The following is a 21,218-nucleotide window of genomic DNA, read 5'->3' as shown; positions in this document are numbered from 1 at the left end:
AAAGCTTTTAGCCTTACCTAGTATAAATATATCGGTTTGGATGCTACTTTATGTTAGGTATTATGTGACGGCTTGTTCATAGGTGAATCTGGGTTGGAAAGGGGGTTTTCCTACCTAATACAAGGTGATGTCGGGGTAGGGAACTGGTTGGTACCTAAGAGTATAGTGAATGGGTGCTTTGATGATGTACCTAACCTAACCGCTTGTAGATTACCTACGGTATTCTATACGGTGCCTACCTCCTAGTTTATGAGAGGTACCTAAGGTAGGAAGTTAACGTAGAGCGAGTAGGACCTATGACTACCTAGGCTTGCTTTGGCGATCACTTTGTGGGGGTTTCACTCTGCGGCCGTCGATGTTCCTTCAGTAACTACCTACCTAGGGGGTACGCATAGCATAATACGTACTTCCACGGCAACAGAAATAAAATTCCAGACTCTTTTAGGTATTCAAGAAAGCATTCTGTCGTGATATTCAGATACGAGAACTTGATACGTGCCTACTCACCAACATGACCAGCACTACCGCCTACCTGGAGATTGACAGAGACGAAAAGGGTGCTAGTAGGCCGGAGATATCTCAGGGGCACCGTTTTGTCGTTTTTGTTCGGCGGCATGTCTTCTCAATATGTCACCCTAAGTACCTTCTACTTACCTATATATACCTATATATGTGCACGAGAACGGGCGTCTGGTCTGAAGAGCTAGTCTGGGACTGTGGCAGGACAAAGCTGTACGCCTGGGGTAACGAGAATGGATAGAAATGCGAAAAGGCATACTTTAGGTACCTACCTACCTAGGTAGTTTAGGAGATCGTGGATAGGGGAACTATAATCGGAGAGAGTGCACATAGGTACGAATAATATTTTTAGCAAGGTTCTTTTAGACAGAGCTCGGTGGAGGGAGAGGATACAATATGTTAGACTCAGGAGAATATGAGCTTGGTTGGGCTGACGAGGCGGCGGTTGAGTCGATGGGTTCTATGGTTGTAGTTGGTCCGTGGAGATATGTTAGGTAGACCAGGATACATGGTGAGAAGACTGACTGACTGACTGTAGGACCCCGTGGGCTACCTAGCTGTTAATTCTCCATCTGTCACGGGGCAGATAGGTATGTGGATCGTATAGGGTGAGACTTGGTTCAAGCTGTCTGTCTAACTTATACATCTCTCACGAAAAGCTGTCGGGAGAGGGGAATCCTCAATGTCGTTAGGTAGCGAGTTCTGGTTCTCATTCGCGTCTAGGCAGACATAAATATCCTCTACCGCTCCGCGAAGCGCCTTACAGTAATGTAGATGATGAATGCTATATTCCAAGCATAGCTAAGGTGATAAGGAGAGCTGTAGTTGTTGCCTTGGATAGGTACTTGCATTCAATATGAGACTAGGCCCATCCTGTTTGTGCAATGTATAGGAGGTAGGTATTGAGAGAGGGTACTCAAAGCCGCCATGCCTGTGAGGATATAGATCAAGGTGTTAGCTGATCGTTTGTGGTAAAACAGGGCTGTAGTCGATCAACAGTGAGTCGTGAAGCGTGTCACTAGGCGCTCTTGATGCCTATTTTATACATGTATCCATGGTGAGACTTAGCTAAAGGAAAGCGAGCTGAAAGGAGCGGGTTAGGCTAACCTAGGTATACAGAAGCCTTTCGCATGTGTGTCTTTCTTGAAGATGCTGGAAATGATACTTTAGGGCTAGTATAGTCTTTGTCGAAAATTCTTGTGTCGATCAACGCGCACGCGCTAGCAACAGGGAAAAATAAGGGTTCCTAACGCGGACAAACTCAATCCAGGGCTCCCTCTGGTATGGCAGATCGTGTAGTAGCCATCTAATACATGTATATATGATGTTACTAAACACCATGACCACGACCAACGGCCCTGCAGCCGTCGTCGGGCAGCCCTGGGGTGGCCGTCTACCCCCCTGGACGGCGAGTTGCGGGAAATATGCAACATACTTCGATCTGGGGCCTAGACCCGCGGAACACGACGGCCCTGTCTATACTGTAGATATTCTATAGATCCCACCCGCCGGCACCGGCAAACCTTCCGTGGGACCAAAACACACGGTGAAAGCATTTCATCGTTCTAGCATCATAGTGATATGTGTGTAATACCGGGTAGGACAGTCCATATTCATCTCAACGATTGAGCTGGGAGTTACAAACGTTGTATTGTATGTTAGTCATCAACTAGGAGGTGGGTAATACCTCGAAGTCTACCTGTTGACCAAACGTACGGAGCTTTACTGCCCATTATTAGGTAGTTGTAGCTGGTATGCTCTATATATGCTCTTAGAGTTAGTTATTTAGGCGACTCTGGCGTTTATAGACATAATAACTACCTAAGCTACCTAGTACCTTAACCCCCATCGAATGCATCATAAATCGTGCCTTGTATATCTTCATTAACTAACTGAACATAAACACACCAGTGCTACGATCAATTACCACATTAGGAAACGGCCAAGGCCAAGTACCGTGCCAGATTGGCCTGCCTTGAGAATGTAAAGAAGTAAAAGGAAAGAGGTCACCTTACTAAAGCTGGGAGGAGGGCTTTATTCCCGAGGTAGGACTCGAACCCATCTCGATTTGCGTCGAGCTCGCAGCATGTGACGCAGCTGGATATAATACCTTAGGTAGATACCTACGACTTAGTCCATAATGACGGGTTAACAAGAGCCGTTGCGTTGCGTTGCGTTTTCGGATCCAGCTCCTCTCCCCTCTACTGGTGTAGGTTAGGTGGGTATGTGTACGTCACACGCTACACATTCTTCGTGTGATCAGGAACCGTTACGCAAGGAGATTCTAGGGTGGCTTACCTACCTACCTAGGTACCTAATGCAGAATCTCGAGCAGCAGTATATCCGGTCCGTAGGTGTAATTTATTATTATATTTATTTTCTTTAAAAAAACAAACGACCTTTCAGCTGAGGGATGCCTTGTCTTAGCGTGGGGGTGAAGCAGAGGGAAGAAAAAGGGGGGCGTGGGCCGCTAGCGCTAGGAACGTCGAAAGATGCAGGCGTTAAGTTGAGGAAGACAACTACTACAGTTCCTGAGTACCTAGTAGGTACCTGTTATATCGTCTCTAGTTTGAACCCAGCTAGTCAGTACATGAACGGACGAAGAAAGGCAGTGAATGATTCCCTTAGTCAGACCAAAGCATCAGGACGCTTGAACTTGCGTATAATACACGATATACATATAAGCTTGGCAGTTGGAACTGAGGCGAACATCAAGAGCGATAATTCTTTCCGTATCGAAAGATATAACATGCACGTGGTAAGTTTGGATCGGACGGCTCGATGAATAAGACGTGGAGGGGATAGAAATCCAGGCTAGATAGAAGACTAACGTAGCTAGCATTTGGTTTTATACTACACTATCCATACCTCGAAGATCTGTAAATGAATGACCGGCTCAGTTAGTTATATGAAGACTAATACTTATAAAGATGTAACGAGTATTGCCCATGGTATAAGATGATATTCACCTAAGGTATGGTACCTACCTATACGAGGACTTAGTTCATCGTGTTGCCCCTTCGTAGATAAAAGTCTTTCCAGTTCCCAAAGCCATAGTACCATATTTACTGATCATAGTTCTCTGCTGGTTCATCTATTAGAAATTAATCTTAGTACCTAGGTAGTTATACCTACTGTTCGTCGAGTGATAGGTAACATAGGTAGTTCCCGGCGGCTAAGCGAGAGCGCTTCCTAGCACATGTCAACATGTGCATATTTGCCGGAAAGCAGAAAATTCTTTTGCGTTGGGGATAAACCGTGCTTCTAGAACATAGTATCAGGCCATCTAGAAGAAACATTCATGCTTCAAGTCTCATGTTCTGTTCGTGTTCTAGATTGGATTAAGCCTGCATTGGTCTGACCTACCTATTCCGTGACCGACCCAATTTCATTCCGTAATTGATTTACCTGAGCAAGCTGTTAGAAGATGTATATGGCATACGAAAAGCCTGACTGTCGAATCAGCTGGTCGTACATCTGGTTGTCCGAGACGAGTTACTAATGTGGCCACCTAACCTGGAGTACATATTAATCTGTTTCAACGCGAGAGAGACAAGGTGCGTATGACAAAAACGCTCCTCGGTCAGGCGGACGGAAAAGTCTCAACCATGACACTACCAATACACTTACCTAGATATAAACTAGAAGGTGGAGAGGTACCCAATATATGGCGATTCCTGCATGGGGTAAGGCCATAGCGACTTTGTACTAATTTAGTTATGGGACATTCTTAGACCGTACGGTACCTCGGGAAGGACTCGGTTTACATCTTCGAGATGGCATGGAAAAGGATTGCTCGTAGTGTAATGTAGCTACCTAGGTAGATAACTCGAAGCCAGGATCAATTCTTATACGGCGGTTGTTAGGAGACCGGCGACTTTCACGTCCTCATCAGGATCTAAATCTAAAAGATTCTTGATATTTCTAGAAAATTTTCATCAGTTTAAAATTGATCCAGCGGTCAGCCTCTAAAGCCGATGTGACTACGGATCTTGCCAGCGGCAATGAGGTCTCGGCCTTGCGCCAACCGCAGTGGCCCTTGTCGGAGTGGACAAGGAGTAGATCCAATGCATTTCGATTCGGAGACACGATTTTTTGACCGGTGCCAAGACTTGGACTTTCTGATGTATCATTCTCACAAAACCGTTGACTGCGTGGCTCACAGGCCTCGGCATTCTCGTACATGAAAGATTCGTTACTAAATCTGCCTGCATAGATCTCGGACCCCGAAGAGAATTATGGTGTCAGAGATACCCTCAAATGGTCGTCATTGCTGCCTCGTTCGGATTTCATGCAGGAGGTCGGCAGGTGCTACAGGGGAAGATCTTTGCTACCACGGGGTGGCGGATGGATTAGCCACCAAGATCTCATCCGTCCGAGCAAGGTCTGCGGTAGTGAAGAGAGACGTCTGTCGGAATGCCGATCATGAGCCTCACTCTAGACTCTGCCTGGAAATTAGTTCCCGAGTTGTAGCTAGACGTAAGATAGACACGTGGGGTTGCGGAATTTCTTCAACGTTATGCGGTTTGTCAGCGCCATACTCGTCTTTCCTTGGCGAGGAGGCATATGTGATGGAACTGCAGACGGACCCTGTTGGGTATAATGCTGCCTTCTAATGGGGGATAAGACTGGTTACAGTAGGTGATAGCGATGACTAGTGAGTTAACTCTTAGCTCTCCTGGAGTTGCAACCATGTATTTAATAGAAACCAGTAGGGAATACCTGAAAACCGAACGATACTTTTACAGCCGTGATAAAAATCAGGAAATCAAGATAATGGTTGGAATCCACTTACCTTGGTTATACACCGAGACTGAAGAGCGCAGTTATCGTGACCCGGATTTCTTTTGTTCCGAGCTGCCCACCTCAAGTAATAAGAGACTATCATATTGGTGTGCTGAGCTGTCTATCATGCACTCCAGCTTTTTCTCTTTTCTCTGTGCGACTCATCCCCTTCCCTCGACTATCCCTTTTCGTCGACCTGCAGCCGGACTTCCTGCTAACCCACTTGTGGCTGAAGTTTTTGCCTCTCTTCTGTTTGCCCCCTTCAATCCTTTCCACTGGCCCCCCTTGGCCGGCACCAACAAATCATCTTCCCGCCTGCTGATCAGCTGCCAGAACGACCGCCTCAGGCAATGGATCTGTATGTATGGATCATGGGGGAAGCTATGGCGGGAGTCTGACAGGCAAGTTCGACCCGGGGGTTGGCTGGGATGCCGAGAGAAATCAGACTGGGCCGAATGGGCAATTCCGACGCTTCCGCACGCCTCTTCGTCAGCTTCCAGAAGCTTTCCCAAACGTACTGCTGCAACACAACCCTCCACCACGGAGGCTTTTCTATCTCCTATGCTCGATTTATGCTATGGCTTACATAGTATGTAAGCAGACAGATGTGACGCAGCCTAGCAGTATTGTACCATGACGCTCGTATTGATGAGTGTAGTAGCCGCAAATGTACTCGTTTTATCTGCAACCCTTGATCTTCTACCCATGTCTACCTAATCTAGCCAAACGATAAATGTTGGTTGATCCTGTATTTCTTAGAGCCTGGCCCAGTTGGATGGCGAGACTAACTAGGAGGGGCTTTTGCGACTAAACTGAACTTTGGAAATTGTAGACATTAAATAATAATAATGCAGCCATTAAGTTTCTGATCGTTTGGAATCAACCTGGAAGGATTGTACGGGAAAAGCCTAATTCCTTGGACCAAAGGCTTGATTGAGATCCTTGGAATCAATGTGATCTTGCAAGCGTCCCACCAGTTTGGGCCCTGAGCTTACCGAGCCTACGGCACACCATCCACTTGACCACGGCAATGATCTGGCGATTTTGGGGTTTAGTGCTCTGTAATCTAAGTAAGGATGGCAAAATAAATGGGGGCGCGGGGGCAAGGCAAAGACCTATTGCCAATGAATAGACATCCTGATGTATCAGCTGCTGGCTCAGTGGCTAGATGGTCAGTTAGTTGTTCATCGTGTTTCTCTATAAGCTGTGAGGCAGTGCTGGCGTAATCCAGCTGAAAAAATGACTTTGGCCGAGAACGGTAAAGGGTATATCGCGGCCAGGTTTAACTCCAGTTTGGAAGATATTAACGAGTACTGAGAGTCATCCTGATACTCGTGACTACGATTGTTGACTTTCGAGAATGTATACCTAAAGTTATCATACGTTATATGTATTCCGAGCTATCGCGTTGGTAGGAGGTACTTAATTCTTAAGAGTTAATAATCTTGGATATACCTACGTAACGGTAGGATCTTATGGATATGGTTTTTTTTTTTTTTTTTTTAAAAAAAAAAAAAAAGGTGAGAATTTTTGCTTATAAGAGATATGATGGAGGAAAGCGTGCTTGGGCTGCATAGTGGAACTTGTGTAAAAACCCAAATGCATCCCGTGCATAATGATCCACGCGTTAATGCATTATGCAGTACGTACCCTAGGTAGCTTTTAGTCAAATCTGCCAAGACCTGGAGAAATCGACCAATCAATAAGCTTGACCCCAGTCCCCACAAACTAGCCCTTTTTCAAGTTAGATTTTGACTCTGATCCGCCAGATGTCGTCCCTAGTCGTCCTAGGATCTTCCTTGTCTGCACAGTGTATGCACCAAAACGCTTCCTCGGCGCAGTCCGACGACGGGAGCTGGGAAGTCACAGCCTTTACGTACGGTGAATGACACTGCTATTTGTCAACAATTCTTCAAATGTGTTCAACCTATTATGGACCTATATGATACTTTATAATATCCTAAAGCGGTACCTTGCATCTATTACCTATCCTTATTGCATACCTTATATATACCTACCTACGTAAACGAAGAACTATGCTGCTACGCTCTCCAGCTCGTATATAAATAAATCATATATTAGGCTGCGGGGCTAACGGTAAAAAAGCTGTAACTACTACCATATACATGGTAGGCATTCCCACCCTAGGCAGTGATGTAGGTAAGACGACATGAGCAGCAAGGGACCATGACAACATTTACCCCGTGTCTTCGTAGATAATTCGTAACCACTAGCGCTAGTCATTTGGTTGTTTTCCGAATGGAGGGCCCACGGGATTGGATCACACTTGTAATATACCTCCCGCGAAATACTATAGTATTCAACCAAGTACTAATAAGTCACTAATACAAAAGTTAAGGCTCTTGTCAAGTTTAATGACAGACAGTATTAAACAACTAATAACTTCAACTAATAAGTGGGTTATAGCCTTACAACCATCTAGGTAAAAATATATAGGTAGTACGTAACTAAGTGTAAGCTCTTATTCTGTTAGTTGAAAAGAAGGCCTAGGTTAGCAAGTTGTAAGTATGTACATCCCATCTGGACGGAGTCGAAGGCCCGTCTTACCTCGCTTGTTAGTCGCTAACCTATAAGAAGAAATCCAAAATCAACCGACCCTATCAGCGCTCGTCTAATTGCTCGATCTCTCCTCTCCTAGTTGTGCATCCTCAAGGGTTGATATTGTCTTTTGGAGGCAACTAATAAATATTGCGGACTCTCTTCGCAATTGGAAAACATTAAACGTAACCATATAATGAATAGCACAGCTTAAACCTCGATTTATTTATCTAATAACAACTAGCAACTAACAGGAATTAGTGTATTGGTAGATCGGGGTACGCATAAAAAAAGTGTGCCGTTCGCCCCCAAAATACGATTATACCTTGATCGAATAGAGAGAGGCGCGCAAGCGTCATGTGTATACTTACATAACAACCCATGCATTTATTAGACGCAGGTTGTCGTCTTGGCTTCGTACAGGGGATTGCACTCCACAGTTCGGGCAAGCCCATCAGGATCCTTTCGACTACCTAGTAGGTATCCTAGTGAGTTGGTCTATCCTAGTTAGAAATAGGTTATATTTGGTCACGTATTACTAGCAGCTAGTATTAAGAATGAGGACCCCCACCTCGATTTTCTGTCTTCTCCCACATTTCCTAAACTGCTATCCTATTCTCTGGGTCTTTTAATTGTTATTTTAGCAATTCGACCCTCCGCCGCTACGACTCCCCCTTTCAGCCGCTTCACCCGATTCATCATCGCATGAGTTTTTTCGTCTGTTCATTTCTCCTCAATTCTGACTTTAACCGTTAGCTTATAGTTCGATACCGGCCAGACGCGGGTTGTTTTTGGAGGGCAACTCCAGACGAAGGATTTACCGTGCAGCATTTATATTCGTCGGTATTGTTTGGAGATCACTTATACATGATAGTTCGCGACAAGCCTGTCGTTTTGTTTGGTATGTTTCATATGCATCTCTTTCATTAGCTTACTTGGTATCCTTCCTGCATTGTCCCACCGACCCATCCGTCCTACGCGTGCAACTTAGACACACGGTTTCGGACCAAGTTCTGGTGCCGCATTATTATCTTCGCCGACCTCTTCCCGCTCAACAAAACACACATACACACATACACACACGTACACACGCACACACACTTTTATTCTTTCTTCTCCGACGATAGCCCTCTCCCCTGTCTTCCTGTTTCTAGGCGGGCCAGTCAGGATCCCTTGTCAAGTGTCATGTTTTCGCAGCAACGTGCAGTCCGAGAGTTTTCTTTTCTTGTAATGGAACCCTGAGCGAGTAGATCCTCGAACACGGATATATGCTCTTTCTACCTCTACCATATATAAGTGTCTTCTTGGTTCGTGTACCAAACCGATATTACTTTTGAAAATTCTGTATTTCGTATATACTTAACGTCTTGTCGTCTTGTCTGCTACCGACTAGTATATGCCTTGGTGTATGAACTGTCTGTATGTCTGTTAGTTGGTATATACTTACCTACCTCCTAAGGTACCTAAGGTATACATATACGCACACACACATGCCTACACATATGGGTAGATATGCATATAAAATACAGCACTTTCCCCCCTTTTCCCTTATAATAACATTATATCTTCTAATATAGTAGTTCTATTTCAACAAGATAAAGAGGCAGTTCCGATTTTAAGTGGCACTCTCCCGACTTATATCATATAAATTATTAATCAATCCCGAACGGCGCATAGTGTGCTCCGTGCTGCCCTTTACTATTATGTACCTAAGCTAATAGGCCTTCCCGCTTGTCGTTTCCCTGCATTTATCTAAAATAAAAAAAAAGACTTTCCCCATGCCCTGTCACTGGACTCCATTCTACTCCGGGACCCTCCCCCTTCGTGCATGGACGTACATACACTAGACACCTTGTACCTAGGTACTTGGGTGTCTAAGGCGTTGTACTTTTTCTTACACAATGTTGTACCTTTACCACACAGTTCGCATACTTTAAACCTAACTTGGTACTTTTCTTGGTCCTAAATGTTACATTCTGCCTCGAAATTCCCACTTAATTGCATTTCACCTAAACCCCGCCCAGCCGCGCTAGCTTCATTTAAGGTAACTGCAAGTAGGTACTTGTAGGATATCTTAGCCACCTACGGGGAGTCCAGGACAGGCTGCCACTAGGTGTGTAGGTACTGGGCTCCTTAAAAGAGTGCCTTCCGTTCCATGGGGAATTTACCGCAATGGGCGGCGGCATTTTACAAATTTCGAACTACTCCATCCCGTCTTTAGACGTGGGAACCCCAGAACTAAAAAGACTAACCTAAACATCTTCCAAAAATACTAGTCTAGGTCTTTTTTAGTTGGAATATCGCGTGTCCCTCCTTCGCATCGAATCAGCTCAGCTCAGCTCCGTCCCTTCGCTTACTACCCGGCGATCGATCCCTCTAGAATATAGTCTCCTCGGTATTTTTTTCTGATTTGGACTGTTTGGACTGCATTTGTGGCTGCATTTGTATTCGAACTTGTTATGTGGTAACTACACCCATAATCTTCCAAGTTGGATCATGTTGCTTGTTTCGAGGTCGCCTTAATTTATCGTCACTGTTGGCTCCGGCGCAACTGATTATTTTTGGGAAACTCAAGTTACCCTAAGAGCCGCTGGCTTGTTCTTCTCCCTTTGCGCGCCTGCAGTAGTTTTGGCTCTTCCGTCGTAACACACTTAGATCGTCCGACTGTGGCACCAACGGGCGTATTGGGGTGGATTCGCAGTCTAATATTTCCACGTCTAGGACTACACATAAAAAGAGATAGAGTGAGCGCGTGCGTGTGCGACTAAGAGTTGCTGGCCAATTATTATACAGCTTCAGGTGCGACAGCAACAACTTTTCCCCACGAGGGGTGCGACAAACCTCCCCGCGAGCGGCCCGGATTTGAAGCGCTACGACTCTTCGCAAGACCATGATGCTTTAATGGAACATGACTTCTGTTCTCCCCGCATTGCCTAGAGACGTTAAATCATCTATACCTTTCGTGGACTCGAGACCCATCATGACCGAGGTTCAGGAGCCGACGCCGCCTCAGAACGTCCAACATGAAGGCGACCCGCAGCGAGGACGTCGCCGGAGTCGCTCTCCTGACAAGGATATCGATGGCAATGAGAGCGACCAACCTGGCGACGGTGACACCAAAAACGGTAATTCGTCAAACTCGGATGGTCCCGTAAGAAAGCGGAGGCGGAGTCGCAAAGGTTTGGATAAGAAATTCGAATGCCCTACCGAGGGATGTGGTAAGAGTTATTCAAGGGCCGAACATCTGTGAGCTTTATAGAAAAACTCGAATATCCCACTCTTTATGGATTTGCTCTACTAATTAGGTGAAATCTGAAAAGTTATCGGCACCAATTGAACCATTCGCCGAAGCAGATTTACAGATGCGACTTTCAAGATTGTAAGCGCCAGTTCGTCCGACTCGACTTGTGCAACCGCCATAAGGATCGCCATACTGCGAAAGGATCTGCGCTGAATCGGAAAGATTCTCTGATCAGCCAATCCTCTCCCATCGACAACGTAAGACCTCCGTACCCTACGCCTAGTGCCGTCTCTCCCGATTCCGATAGACTCGGACCAAGCTATACTCAAGGACGCGGAGCTCACTATGAATACCAGTCACCAAAAGATACCATCGGCACACCCTTTACCCCGATAGCGAATACACCGCCAGCCAATTTTTGCCATACCGGTCATCCAAACGGTGTTGATGGGTTTATACACCACGAGCAGGGTTATCCAGCTCACCACGGCGCGCGGCATCCACACCACTCCCCTTCAGGCCCTTCGCGGCCGACAATCCAAACTAATATCGGTGCTCCTTATGGCGTTCTTTCGCCAGTTCCCACGCAACATGGCAACTACCATGGGCATCTCGCCAACACTCCTCAGTCTACACCAACGATGCCGTACGTTGCTCAACAAAACTTAACACCTTTCGCCCTACCACCTTCGGATTTTGCGACGACGTCTGCTGGTGATCTGCCGAGGGAATCCGGGCAAGCTTATGCGCCCCATAATGCTAATGATTATGATCATTCGCAATCTCAGTCGAATGGTGAAATGGCGCTACTAGATCAGATGGCAACGCAAACCACTATCCCAGTTTTCGGCAGCGACGGCGTCTTGAATAAGACTCCCTACGTTGCTATTCCGGAAGACTTCTTTGCATATCTCTTTAATACCAACGATCCTAACGGATCACCACAGGTCGGCCATGTAATGGCACCTAATCCATATGCTAAGTACGTATTAAGGGACGATTTGGAAAGCTTTATCAGTATTCGAACTAACATGATTGAATCTAGCTATGCGGAGCATCAATATGGCATGCCGTATTACGAAAGCGCATCTCTCGGGTATTTCCCGCCATCTAACCAGCCGCAACAGGTTATGGCTGTTACAAATCTGTTGGACCCGAATCTCCCGGAGTCGCTTTTATCTGAAGAGAAGAGTCAAGAAATTTTTGACTTCATTAAGGAGAGATTCCACGAGAACGATCATGCGCCGGTAGAGCGTCAACGGGAAAGCATTTTAGAGGGTGACAGGAGTGATAAGAACCACATGCTAAGCCGAACGATGATGCAGCAGTATATAGGTTCTTATTGGGTTCATTTCAGCGATCAGATACCCATTCTCCACAAGCCAACGTTCTCGCCGGATAGGACACCAACTTTGTTATTGATAGCAGTAATGGCAATAGGAGCTGCCTGCTTGGATAGAACACATGGGCCGAAGGTTATTAGGGCTGGATCTCAGCTTTCTAACTTCCTTGCGTGGCACCTGAGATGGGAAATATTTATGGACGTGAACTGCCGGCCACCGGCGAAGATCTGGGCCTTCCAGACTCTAATATTGCTCGAGCTTTACGAGAAGATGTACTCGACCAGGGAGCTCCACGAGCGAGCACACATCCATCACGCGACTACCATTACGCTAATGCGGAGAGGGAGGGCGCTGATAGGAAAATCTGCTCTCGACTCGCCGCCCAACCCACGAGATGAGAAATCAGGGGCGAATAGTTCTCGCCATTCTTCTACTTCAGGACTCGCACATACGCCGGATGAGTGGTGGAACCACTGGATAACGAACGAGACTACTAGGCGTGCAGCTTTTGCGGCGTTTCTTATTGACTCAATACATGCTACGATGTTTGGGCACTCAACCGTCATGGTAGCACACGAAATGCGCCTACCGCTCCCCTGTGACGATCAGCTATGGAAGGCCACAAGCGGTGCTGAGGTTGGTAGGATCGAGGCGAACCTTATGTCAAACGGGATCAAGCCGATCTCATTCCTCGAGGGACTCAAGCGAACACTAGCGGGGCATGAAGTACAGACAAATCCTTTCGGCCGACAGATTCTCATGGCTGGCTTGCTAAGCGTGAGTTGGCATATGAACCAACGTGACCTACAAGTTAGCTCGCTCGGCGGTGGTGTGCAACAAGCGCTTGGTGGCCGAGACAAGTGGCGCTCAACACTTACCAAAGCATTTGACTCGTGGAAAACGGATTTCGACAAATCGTTACAGCGCGCTGATACGATGATGGACCCGTATAGCTACGACAAGCAGAGCGATGCCAACGTGGTATTTGAGAGCAGGACAGTACTACATCACCTAGCGCACATGGCAATGCACGTGGATATCGTTGACTGTCAAATATTTGCTCGTGCCAAACGCCTGCTCGGCAGAGCAATTGGTACACAGGATTTAAACAGTGCGCAACGTAGAATGAAAGATCTCTGGGCGCCGTCTGCAAAAGCCCGCGACGCCACATTTTATGCTGCCAAATTCCTATACTCAGTTTTGCTCCCAGAAAATGCAGGGTCGTCCTCGGAGGGTTACAGCCACCAATCCGGTATTCTTATGTACCTGGCCAGAGATGATGTCCTTTTGAATCGGCCGTGGGTGCTCTACTTTGCAGCATTGGTTGTATGGTGCTACGGGTTCGCGCTGGAGGGGCCTTGTCCCGGAGTTCCCATCCCGGATACTCCTCAGGAGAGAATGAGCCAGATGCGAGAGTACCTAATGAGGGTCGGCTCGGTAGCATCACCGGAAGATCTCAAGGGCATGAGAGGCATCAACAAGAATAGTACTTTGCTTGTCGTTCTAAAGGACTCGTTCGAGTCGACACGATGGGAGCTGCTACACGAAGGAGCAACACTATTGAACAACTGTATTCAGCTTAACAGTGGTGCAACGGTGGTTTAGCGAAGCTTTTATCAACTTATTACATGCGAATTTTTTTTTTTTTTTAAAAAAAAACATGAAAAAGAAATACGGAAATACGGAAACATGATGAGAATTTGAGGAAAGGCAACTGATATATGAGGAGGAACGAATTACGGACAAGCGACATCGAAACATTTCTTAACGAAGATTATAGCGTCTCTACCAGAGCATCTGGATCCTTGGATTTTTTCACAATTGTAACTATGCGAGAACTGCAACTTCATATCATATCATATACCCAAACACGATGCGGCCGGTGCAGCACGAACCTCGCCGGTACCCCATTTGAGTGATATTCACTGCTGTTCGATATATATATCTAGCTTATATATACCATCTACCAAAAAAAACTGGCGAAGATGTTTGAATATCTATTGCGAAGCATTTGGAGGCATACTCTCGTCATTATCGTCATTATAGTCATTATCATCACCATCACCATTTTGGATATGTGGAAGGGGGAGAGTTGTGTCTTGATATTCTACTGTCCCATTGTCGATATGTTTGCCTGGGTGGCAGGCAAGCGGTTTAGCCGTTTAGCAATTTAGCAGTTTAGGTAGTGACGGAATAACGTCAAAAGCAATCGGTTGAAGTTTGAAATCCTTCAGGCATTTGGGCGTGGCGTTAACGCCGTCTGGGAGGAGGCAAGAGCGTTGAATTTATGATATTTCTGCCTAAGACGTGTATTTCTTCTTACTGCATTAGCTGAGTATTGTCATGAGTGTCATACGTTAATAACAATAGTATCGAAGTAACCGAGGCAAGTAAACCTCAAAACGTGTAAGAGTCGGACTTTTAGAATTGGCTAATAGAAATGGCGCAATGGATTATGTATTTGTCAGGTTAGAAGGTGCACTGTTGCATTAAATCCGAATAGTGATTAATGCCGAGATAGCAATAGCGCTAAGTTTATAGCAATGCAACTACCAATAAGTCATTACTTGCTCATCCACATCCAAATCCACATCCCACTCTCCACCTACTTACACTTTACCTTCATCAAAACCTCAGTCAGCAAAAACAGCAAAATATATATGGTCCCCTTTATGACTCAAACTTGATTATTATCGGGACTTCATCGCGACCTTATTAAGTGAAAGAGAGAGAGAGAGAGAAAAAAAACGGGTCTTTTGGTATACGTTAGGGAAAGATGGTCCTTCTAACTGAACTTCCACCGGAGATCGTGCAACATATTCTTGGCTACGTCGAACCCTCCGACTTAGGATGGATCCCCCGCGTTTGCAAGATCCTCTATCATGTTATCAATGGGAACACCTCGCTCTTCAGAATCGTCTATCTTAATAACTTTGATAATCCTGTAAACAAACCCGTGGTGAATTGGGTGCAGGCTCTTAAAGATGTCGTCCGCTTACAAGTCGTATGCCGAAGAGATCGTGTACAAGATAAGGTACGACGACACTTCTCGAGCTTCACATGCTTTGCACTTTACATTAACTACACCTACCCGACTCGTAATCCACAATTGTTCCGTATTTTTAACTCTGTTCTACGTAGAAGGACGAGCTCTCATTCGTTTATGACACCGTCAAGTCTTTTCTTGAGAATGCTGCCACAGATACCGAGCGATCCCCGTTAACAACCCATCTGACGTCTCGCAACGCTCAACTTCTACGCTCCGTATTCAAGGACGAGACTACCCAGTCCGCCTTTCTGTGTCGGTCTACAATCTTCGAGCGCGCCCGCAGGGAATTCGTTTATTCTGATAATCCCGACCCGTCCGTACAGACGGATCACCAGAAGAGCGCACATCTGCACTGTCTCTTTGGGGTGCCGATCTTATATGCGCGCCCAGAGTCGCACCAGACGAGAGACCGCAAGTTGAACCCGTACGCCTGCTCTGTGGTGTACGACTTGAGACAGTATACACAAAACACGAAATGGGGTCCGTTTATGGATGATGATACGGATCGGGTGGACTGGGAGAAGGTCGAGGCTATCATGGTCGTGATTGGATCGAACCTTCGGAAGCTTGGCCTGGCGAAGTTTCCACTATGTAGGAGTTACTGGGACTTACCTTTCGCAGGGACATGGCCCAAAAGCTATATACCACATCCCATCCCGAGGGTGCCGGAGTCACCGGAATCCTCAAAATCATTGGATCTTCAGGATCCGTATGGAGTCACGGGGACCTGGCTACGCATAGTATGCTTCTTGGACTATACAGACTTTTTCACATATAACTTTGCTTCGGAAGGGTCACAGCTTCCCCGGGATATCCCTCGACCGGCTCTTGAGGTTGGCCAAGCCATGCGCCTAATTCTCATGAGGGTTCGCGTGACCAGCATCGAACCCCCGGGGCCCGAAGACGGACAAGAACTACCAGTTGTACATTTTGAGGGTATTTCCCAGTCACTCGACGATAGTTTTGATGATAACGCCAATTCAGACTTGAGAGGTATGAGAGGTGCGTTTTTGGGTTTTACTTATGGGACGTCTGAGTTTGCTAATAGGTCTTTGGAGAAGTAGGCACTGTTCGGTTGACACGTGAAGGCGAGGTACGCTGGACGACCTTCTCTATCTTCAACGGTGTGGAGAGATGGCGTAGTGAGAGTGTCCAGATAGGCGGGGTCAAGAGTTCTAAAGGGATATTGGGTAATTGGTTCGACAAGTAAGTCCACTGGACCTTAGCCGCTGTTATCTGAGTATTGCTTGCGTACCTAGGCACCTATGCTGAACAGGTTTCCAGAGATTTCGATCCACGTGGCCCAGCTGGTCCAAGTGCGTTTTGGAAGATTTCGGACAGCGCCGTGGCGGAGTACAGCGAAATGTTACAAAAGTATCTGCCCAGCGTCCACGATGCCTCCCACGAAGGACCCAGCGACGAGGATGAGCTCGACTCGTCGGTTTACCGGTCGGAGGATGAAGATGAGGACGAGGAAGACGAACCGGGACTTGAGCTAGAAATCACGGGAATCTCTTGGATGACCTGGACTGATGATTAGGTAGCTTAGGCTGTCGCCGTGGTCTTTTTACTCGATGTCCTGTTGGCTCTGAATTCGCCGTAGCAATAGTTGGAGTTGGGGGTTGGGAGAGGGCATGTTATACTGTAGACCCCGACATACGACTTGATTGAATTAGTAAATAGGTTACGGTAAGGACATGTTAAGCTAGCTGTAGAAGTTAGCATTATTAGTCAATACACGAACATTGTGAATATTCCGCATCTCATGCTCATAGTTGATTCAGATAGCTAAATTCATATTAATGATCATTCAGTACCTACGTACCTATGTACATACGTACCTAACTTGGGGTCATGGCCCGAGCTCCCTTCATTTTACGTCAACCTCGGCATCCTGTGTTGATCTCGTACCGAACATTATTTTTTATTGGAACCTTATTCAATGTTATTTGGATTGAGTCGTGTTTTTGTCAGCTTGTTCTTCTCAACTTAAACTTCAATTTAGTTATTTTGTTTTTTACAACCCATCATGCTTCATTCCTAATATTCAACTTAACTACCTAAAACTACATTAAACAATTGGGGCGTAATAATCGAGATGGAATTCGTCACAGCCCTTCGGGGCACCTTCGACGATCAGAAGCCCTCATTATTTGAGCTGCTCTCCGAACAACAGCTCAATTCGCTTCTACCACCGACGTTACGATACCTTCTCACCGTCGCCACTCATCGGTACCCTCGTTACTTGCTGCGTGTGCTTAACTCCTTCGATGAGCTCTACGCGCTCGCTATGCTCGTTATCGAGCGCCACTATCTACGAACACGCGGCGGCGGCTTCACCGAGCACTTCTACGACCTCAAGCGAGAAAAGGCTCTGCAGGCCGAGGTCCCGCGCGCCACCACCCGCGCGCCCGAGCTCGTGCGGCAGACCCTCAAGCTCAGCGAGAAGGACATCTGGAAGAACCTGGCCGTCATGGTCGCCATACCCTACCTGAAGCGGAAACTCGACGAGAGCCACGAGATCGAAGCCCCGCGAGCCCTGCTCGGCGCAAACTACACGCGTATGCCCGCGAACCCGACGCTAAAGCAGCGCCTGCTGCACTACTACAAGTGGTTCATACGCAACGTCTACCCGAGCGTGCACGCCGCCTATTACTTCAGCATCATCGCCTTTAACCTGGCGTACCTGTTCGACGGTACGAAATACCACAACCCCTTCCTGTGGCTTATCGGCACCAGGATACGCAGGATGAACGGAGCCGATTACCAGGCTATCGAGGCCCTGGGCAAGTCGAAGCCCGGAAGCGCGCCCCTCACGGCTGCGAACTTCCTCAATCCGAGGGTGTTGGGCCCGAAACTGCTGAGCAGCCTGTCGGTGCTGCTGCCCACGAGCATCTTCGCGCTCAAGTTCCTCGAGTGGTGGTACGCGTCGGACTTCGCGAAGCAGCTGTCGAGGAAGGCGTCCGAGAACCTGGAGCTTCCGCCACCGGTGGTATCAGGTTTATCCGCGCTGGGAGTGAAGGGTCTGCAACAGAAGAAAAACAAAAAGGGTCAAGACGAGAAGAGTAAGGATAAGGAGAAAGAGGGCGAGGGAGAGGGAGAAGGGGTGGAACGAGCCAAGATACCGTCGGCGGATGACGCGCCGATCGCCACCCCTTCGCTACTGCCTATCTTCACGGTGCCGGCGCCGGAGGACTCGGAGCTGTGCCCCATCTGCGAGGAGGAGATCACGACGGCGACGGCGTGCCAGACGGGCGTGGTGTACTGCTACGCGTGCATACACCGCTGGCTCGAGGGCACGCACCAGCGGCAGGAGGATTTCATGGCGGCCGACCGGGAGGGCAAGTGGGAGAGCGGCCGGGGCAGGTGCGCCGTGACGGGGCGGAGGGTGCTCGGCGGCACGGAGGGGCTGAGGCGTATCATGGTTTAAATTAAAAAGATCTCTAAAAAAGATCTGGGTGTTGTTTGTTGTACAAAAAGAAACTGCATGCATCATGTATCATTGGGGTTCAGGCACCGGCGTCCAGGGGTAGCATCTAAAAAAAGCTACAGGCTAGGGGGGAGTATCTATCTGATGGACAGTAACACGAGGCTTCGAGGTACAATTACTTATTAATGAACGACATTATAATTGTCAATATCTCATCACTACGAGACGTCTGTCTAGTCTAGTCTAGATAGGTCGGTTTTATTTTCAACAGGCCACGGATACTGACCAGAGCCTTTTTTTGGTTTGGAACGAACGAGTAATCTCGTTTGTTGGGACCGCGGGTGGGCTCCAGAAACAGCTGTTCGTCAACCATATCTATCTACGAAAGCTTCTTGATATGTCTATAATTATTGCCATGATGCAAAGCAAAGCAAGCAATTTGGAGCCGGCAATGGGCCGATTACGTGTGGTGGTTCTAGACCTTGCTTTGCTTTACTCGTCAACGAAGGAATTAGAACTACGAGGACGTATTCCATATCCGTAAATAGAACCAGGACGAGCGAGATCTAGATCTAGACTCCGGTGCGAGAAAATAAACAAACAGCACGCACGTCGGAACGGGCCTAAGAATAATTAAACCAAAAAGAATATCCCATTACCAAGTCTTTCGTCTTTCCATGTTTAAAAACGATAACTGTCCATAATGCACGTCCCGAGAATTAGGTCGAAAAAAAGGCCAGGGGGACGAGCTTCTTGGACTGACCCAGTCTCGCGCAACCGCAAATTAAAACATGACATCTGGAGTCTGGACTGAGCGAGGCATTCTAGACCAACGTGCTATCGGACAGGACCCTGCTTGCGCCATGCTATGGTGTTCTTTTGTTAATTTTCGTTTCTTATTATCCGGGGCGCTGGGATTGGGAATACGCCCATCTAAGCTATTTCAGGGTCCTCGGGGTAAGCTGGGTAAATATGGCTAAAAGTAAAACCCTCCTCGCCCGGCCGGTTGGCAGGGTCAGGCTGGACCCTCGAGGGAAATGGCAAGGACACGGATCGCTACCGCTATCTCTTGCCTTCTTAGCCGGTTGGTTGGTGACTGGATGCGATTGTGGCAATCGGGACTCGAACAGGACGCACATGCGTGCGTGATGGGGATGGGACGTTATGGGATGGTATTCTTGATTAAGAGGCGAAAAAGGATATATCGAAAAGGGCCGGGACCATATTGGATCCCTGGGCCCAGGATGGCAATCCTATTTTGTTCGATGTGCAGGACGTCGATGGCGTTCGAGATTATCTTTTTTAGCTACACGGAGCCGACTACTTCTCTTTTTTTTTTCGCTCCTTGGGATATTATACGGTACTCGTGTGATGATAAGTCGAACGAGGAGAAAAAGGAAAAGAAGTCTTCTATAAAGACTCGGGTCGTCCGCGTGTAGTTTGAAGGAGGATTATTCTATATACTATCAGACAGCAAGACAGAAAAGCATATAAAGTGACTGAACTAGTTCACCACACAGCTCCAGCTTCTTGTATAAGATACCCTATACAGTATAACTATTTCGAAGTCTTCATAGCTTCATATCCTTCTACAAATCCCTTACCATCTCTCTCTCTCATATAAATTCACTCATCAAAATCAACCCAACCCAACCCAAAATGCGCGCCTCAACCTTTCTCCCCATCCTCGCCGCCGCCGCTTCCAGCGCCCTGCCTACCACCAGCGGCTCCTCCTCCTCCTCCTCCTCCCTAACTCCACGGGACGCGCCGTCCCCCCCGCCCCGCATCGCATCCATATCCTACTCGGGCAGCGGGTGTCCGTCGTCGGCGCCGGCCGTCGACCGCACGGGCGGGTTCGACGACATATCGCTGCGGCTGAACTCGTTCGAGGCGCGCAGCTCCTCCCCCGCCGACTCCACCATCAACTGCCAGGCCCACCTGTCCATCGCCGGGTCCGCCGCCGGCTGGCAGGTCGGCATCAAGGACGTCTCCGTCAACGGCCATCTGGTCCTCGACCCGGGCGCGTCCCTCGATTATTACGTCACGAGCTTTTGGAGCGAGAGCGCCGAGAAGACGGTATGAGGTTCCCTTGCCACTTACTCACTCACGCACTCCCCTCCCCTCCCTTCCCCCTTTTCCTTTCTTTTTTTCTCATCCCCTTCCCTCCCGTTCCTTCGCGGTCTTTCGCATAATCGAACAGAGCAAGGAATGGGGGGGGGGGGGGGGGGGGGGGGGGGGGGGGGGGGGGGGGGGGGGGGGGGGGGGGGGGGGGGGGGGGGGGGGGGGACGGGC

At 47.7% G+C, this 21,218-nt stretch overlaps 5 protein-coding genes across 5 annotated transcripts in view; all 5 read left to right on the top strand.

Annotated features, from left to right (window-relative positions):
• The first annotated feature begins 10,138 nt into the window (after window positions 1-10,138).
• F4812DRAFT_424208 (fungal-specific transcription factor domain-containing protein) lies at window positions 10,139-14,207 on the top strand. The gene is made up of 3 exons (XM_047933823.1): window positions 10,139-11,109; window positions 11,184-12,086; window positions 12,150-14,207. Exons 1-3 carry the CDS (start codon window positions 10,772-10,774, stop codon window positions 14,050-14,052), a joined length of 3,144 nt encoding a protein of 1,047 aa, XP_047791019.1. The 5' UTR covers window positions 10,139-10,771; the 3' UTR covers window positions 14,053-14,207.
• Window positions 14,208-15,002, top strand: F4812DRAFT_424207 (uncharacterized protein). Its single transcript, XM_047933822.1, has one exon. The coding sequence runs from the start codon at window positions 14,433-14,435 to the stop codon at window positions 14,619-14,621; it is 189 nt and encodes a 62-aa protein (XP_047791018.1). The 5' UTR covers window positions 14,208-14,432; the 3' UTR covers window positions 14,622-15,002.
• Window positions 15,003-15,223: 221 nt separating this feature from the next.
• Window positions 15,224-17,036, top strand: F4812DRAFT_458231 (uncharacterized protein; the record flags this gene model as incomplete). The annotated part of the gene is made up of 4 exons (XM_047937332.1): window positions 15,224-15,481; window positions 15,589-16,498; window positions 16,561-16,702; window positions 16,781-17,036. 4 exons carry the CDS (start codon window positions 15,224-15,226, stop codon window positions 17,034-17,036), a joined length of 1,566 nt encoding a protein of 521 aa, XP_047791017.1.
• A 364-nt stretch (window positions 17,037-17,400) lies between these two features.
• F4812DRAFT_424204 (Pex12 amino terminal region-domain-containing protein) lies at window positions 17,401-19,580 on the top strand. The gene has a single exon (XM_047933821.1). The coding sequence runs from the start codon at window positions 17,595-17,597 to the stop codon at window positions 18,924-18,926; it is 1,332 nt and encodes a 443-aa protein (XP_047791016.1). The 5' UTR covers window positions 17,401-17,594; the 3' UTR covers window positions 18,927-19,580.
• An 895-nt stretch (window positions 19,581-20,475) lies between these two features.
• The window catches only part of F4812DRAFT_340715 (uncharacterized protein), a 1,466-nt gene continuing 723 nt past the window's right edge, over window positions 20,476-21,218 (top strand). The window contains exon 1 of the mRNA XM_047931637.1: window positions 20,476-21,002. Within this exon, the coding sequence (XP_047791015.1) occupies window positions 20,586-21,002 (417 nt within the window). The 5' untranslated portion in view covers window positions 20,476-20,585. The remainder of the gene's footprint in view (window positions 21,003-21,218) is intronic.

This window comes from Daldinia caldariorum (genome assembly GCF_022478825.1).
Source record: "Daldinia caldariorum strain CBS 122874 unplaced genomic scaffold F4812scaffold_6, whole genome shotgun sequence".
NCBI classification, from domain to species: Eukaryota; Fungi; Ascomycota; class Sordariomycetes; order Xylariales; family Hypoxylaceae; genus Daldinia; species Daldinia caldariorum.
Note: the sequence above shows the minus strand (reverse complement) of the source record. Positions and strands in the feature narration are given on the sequence as shown.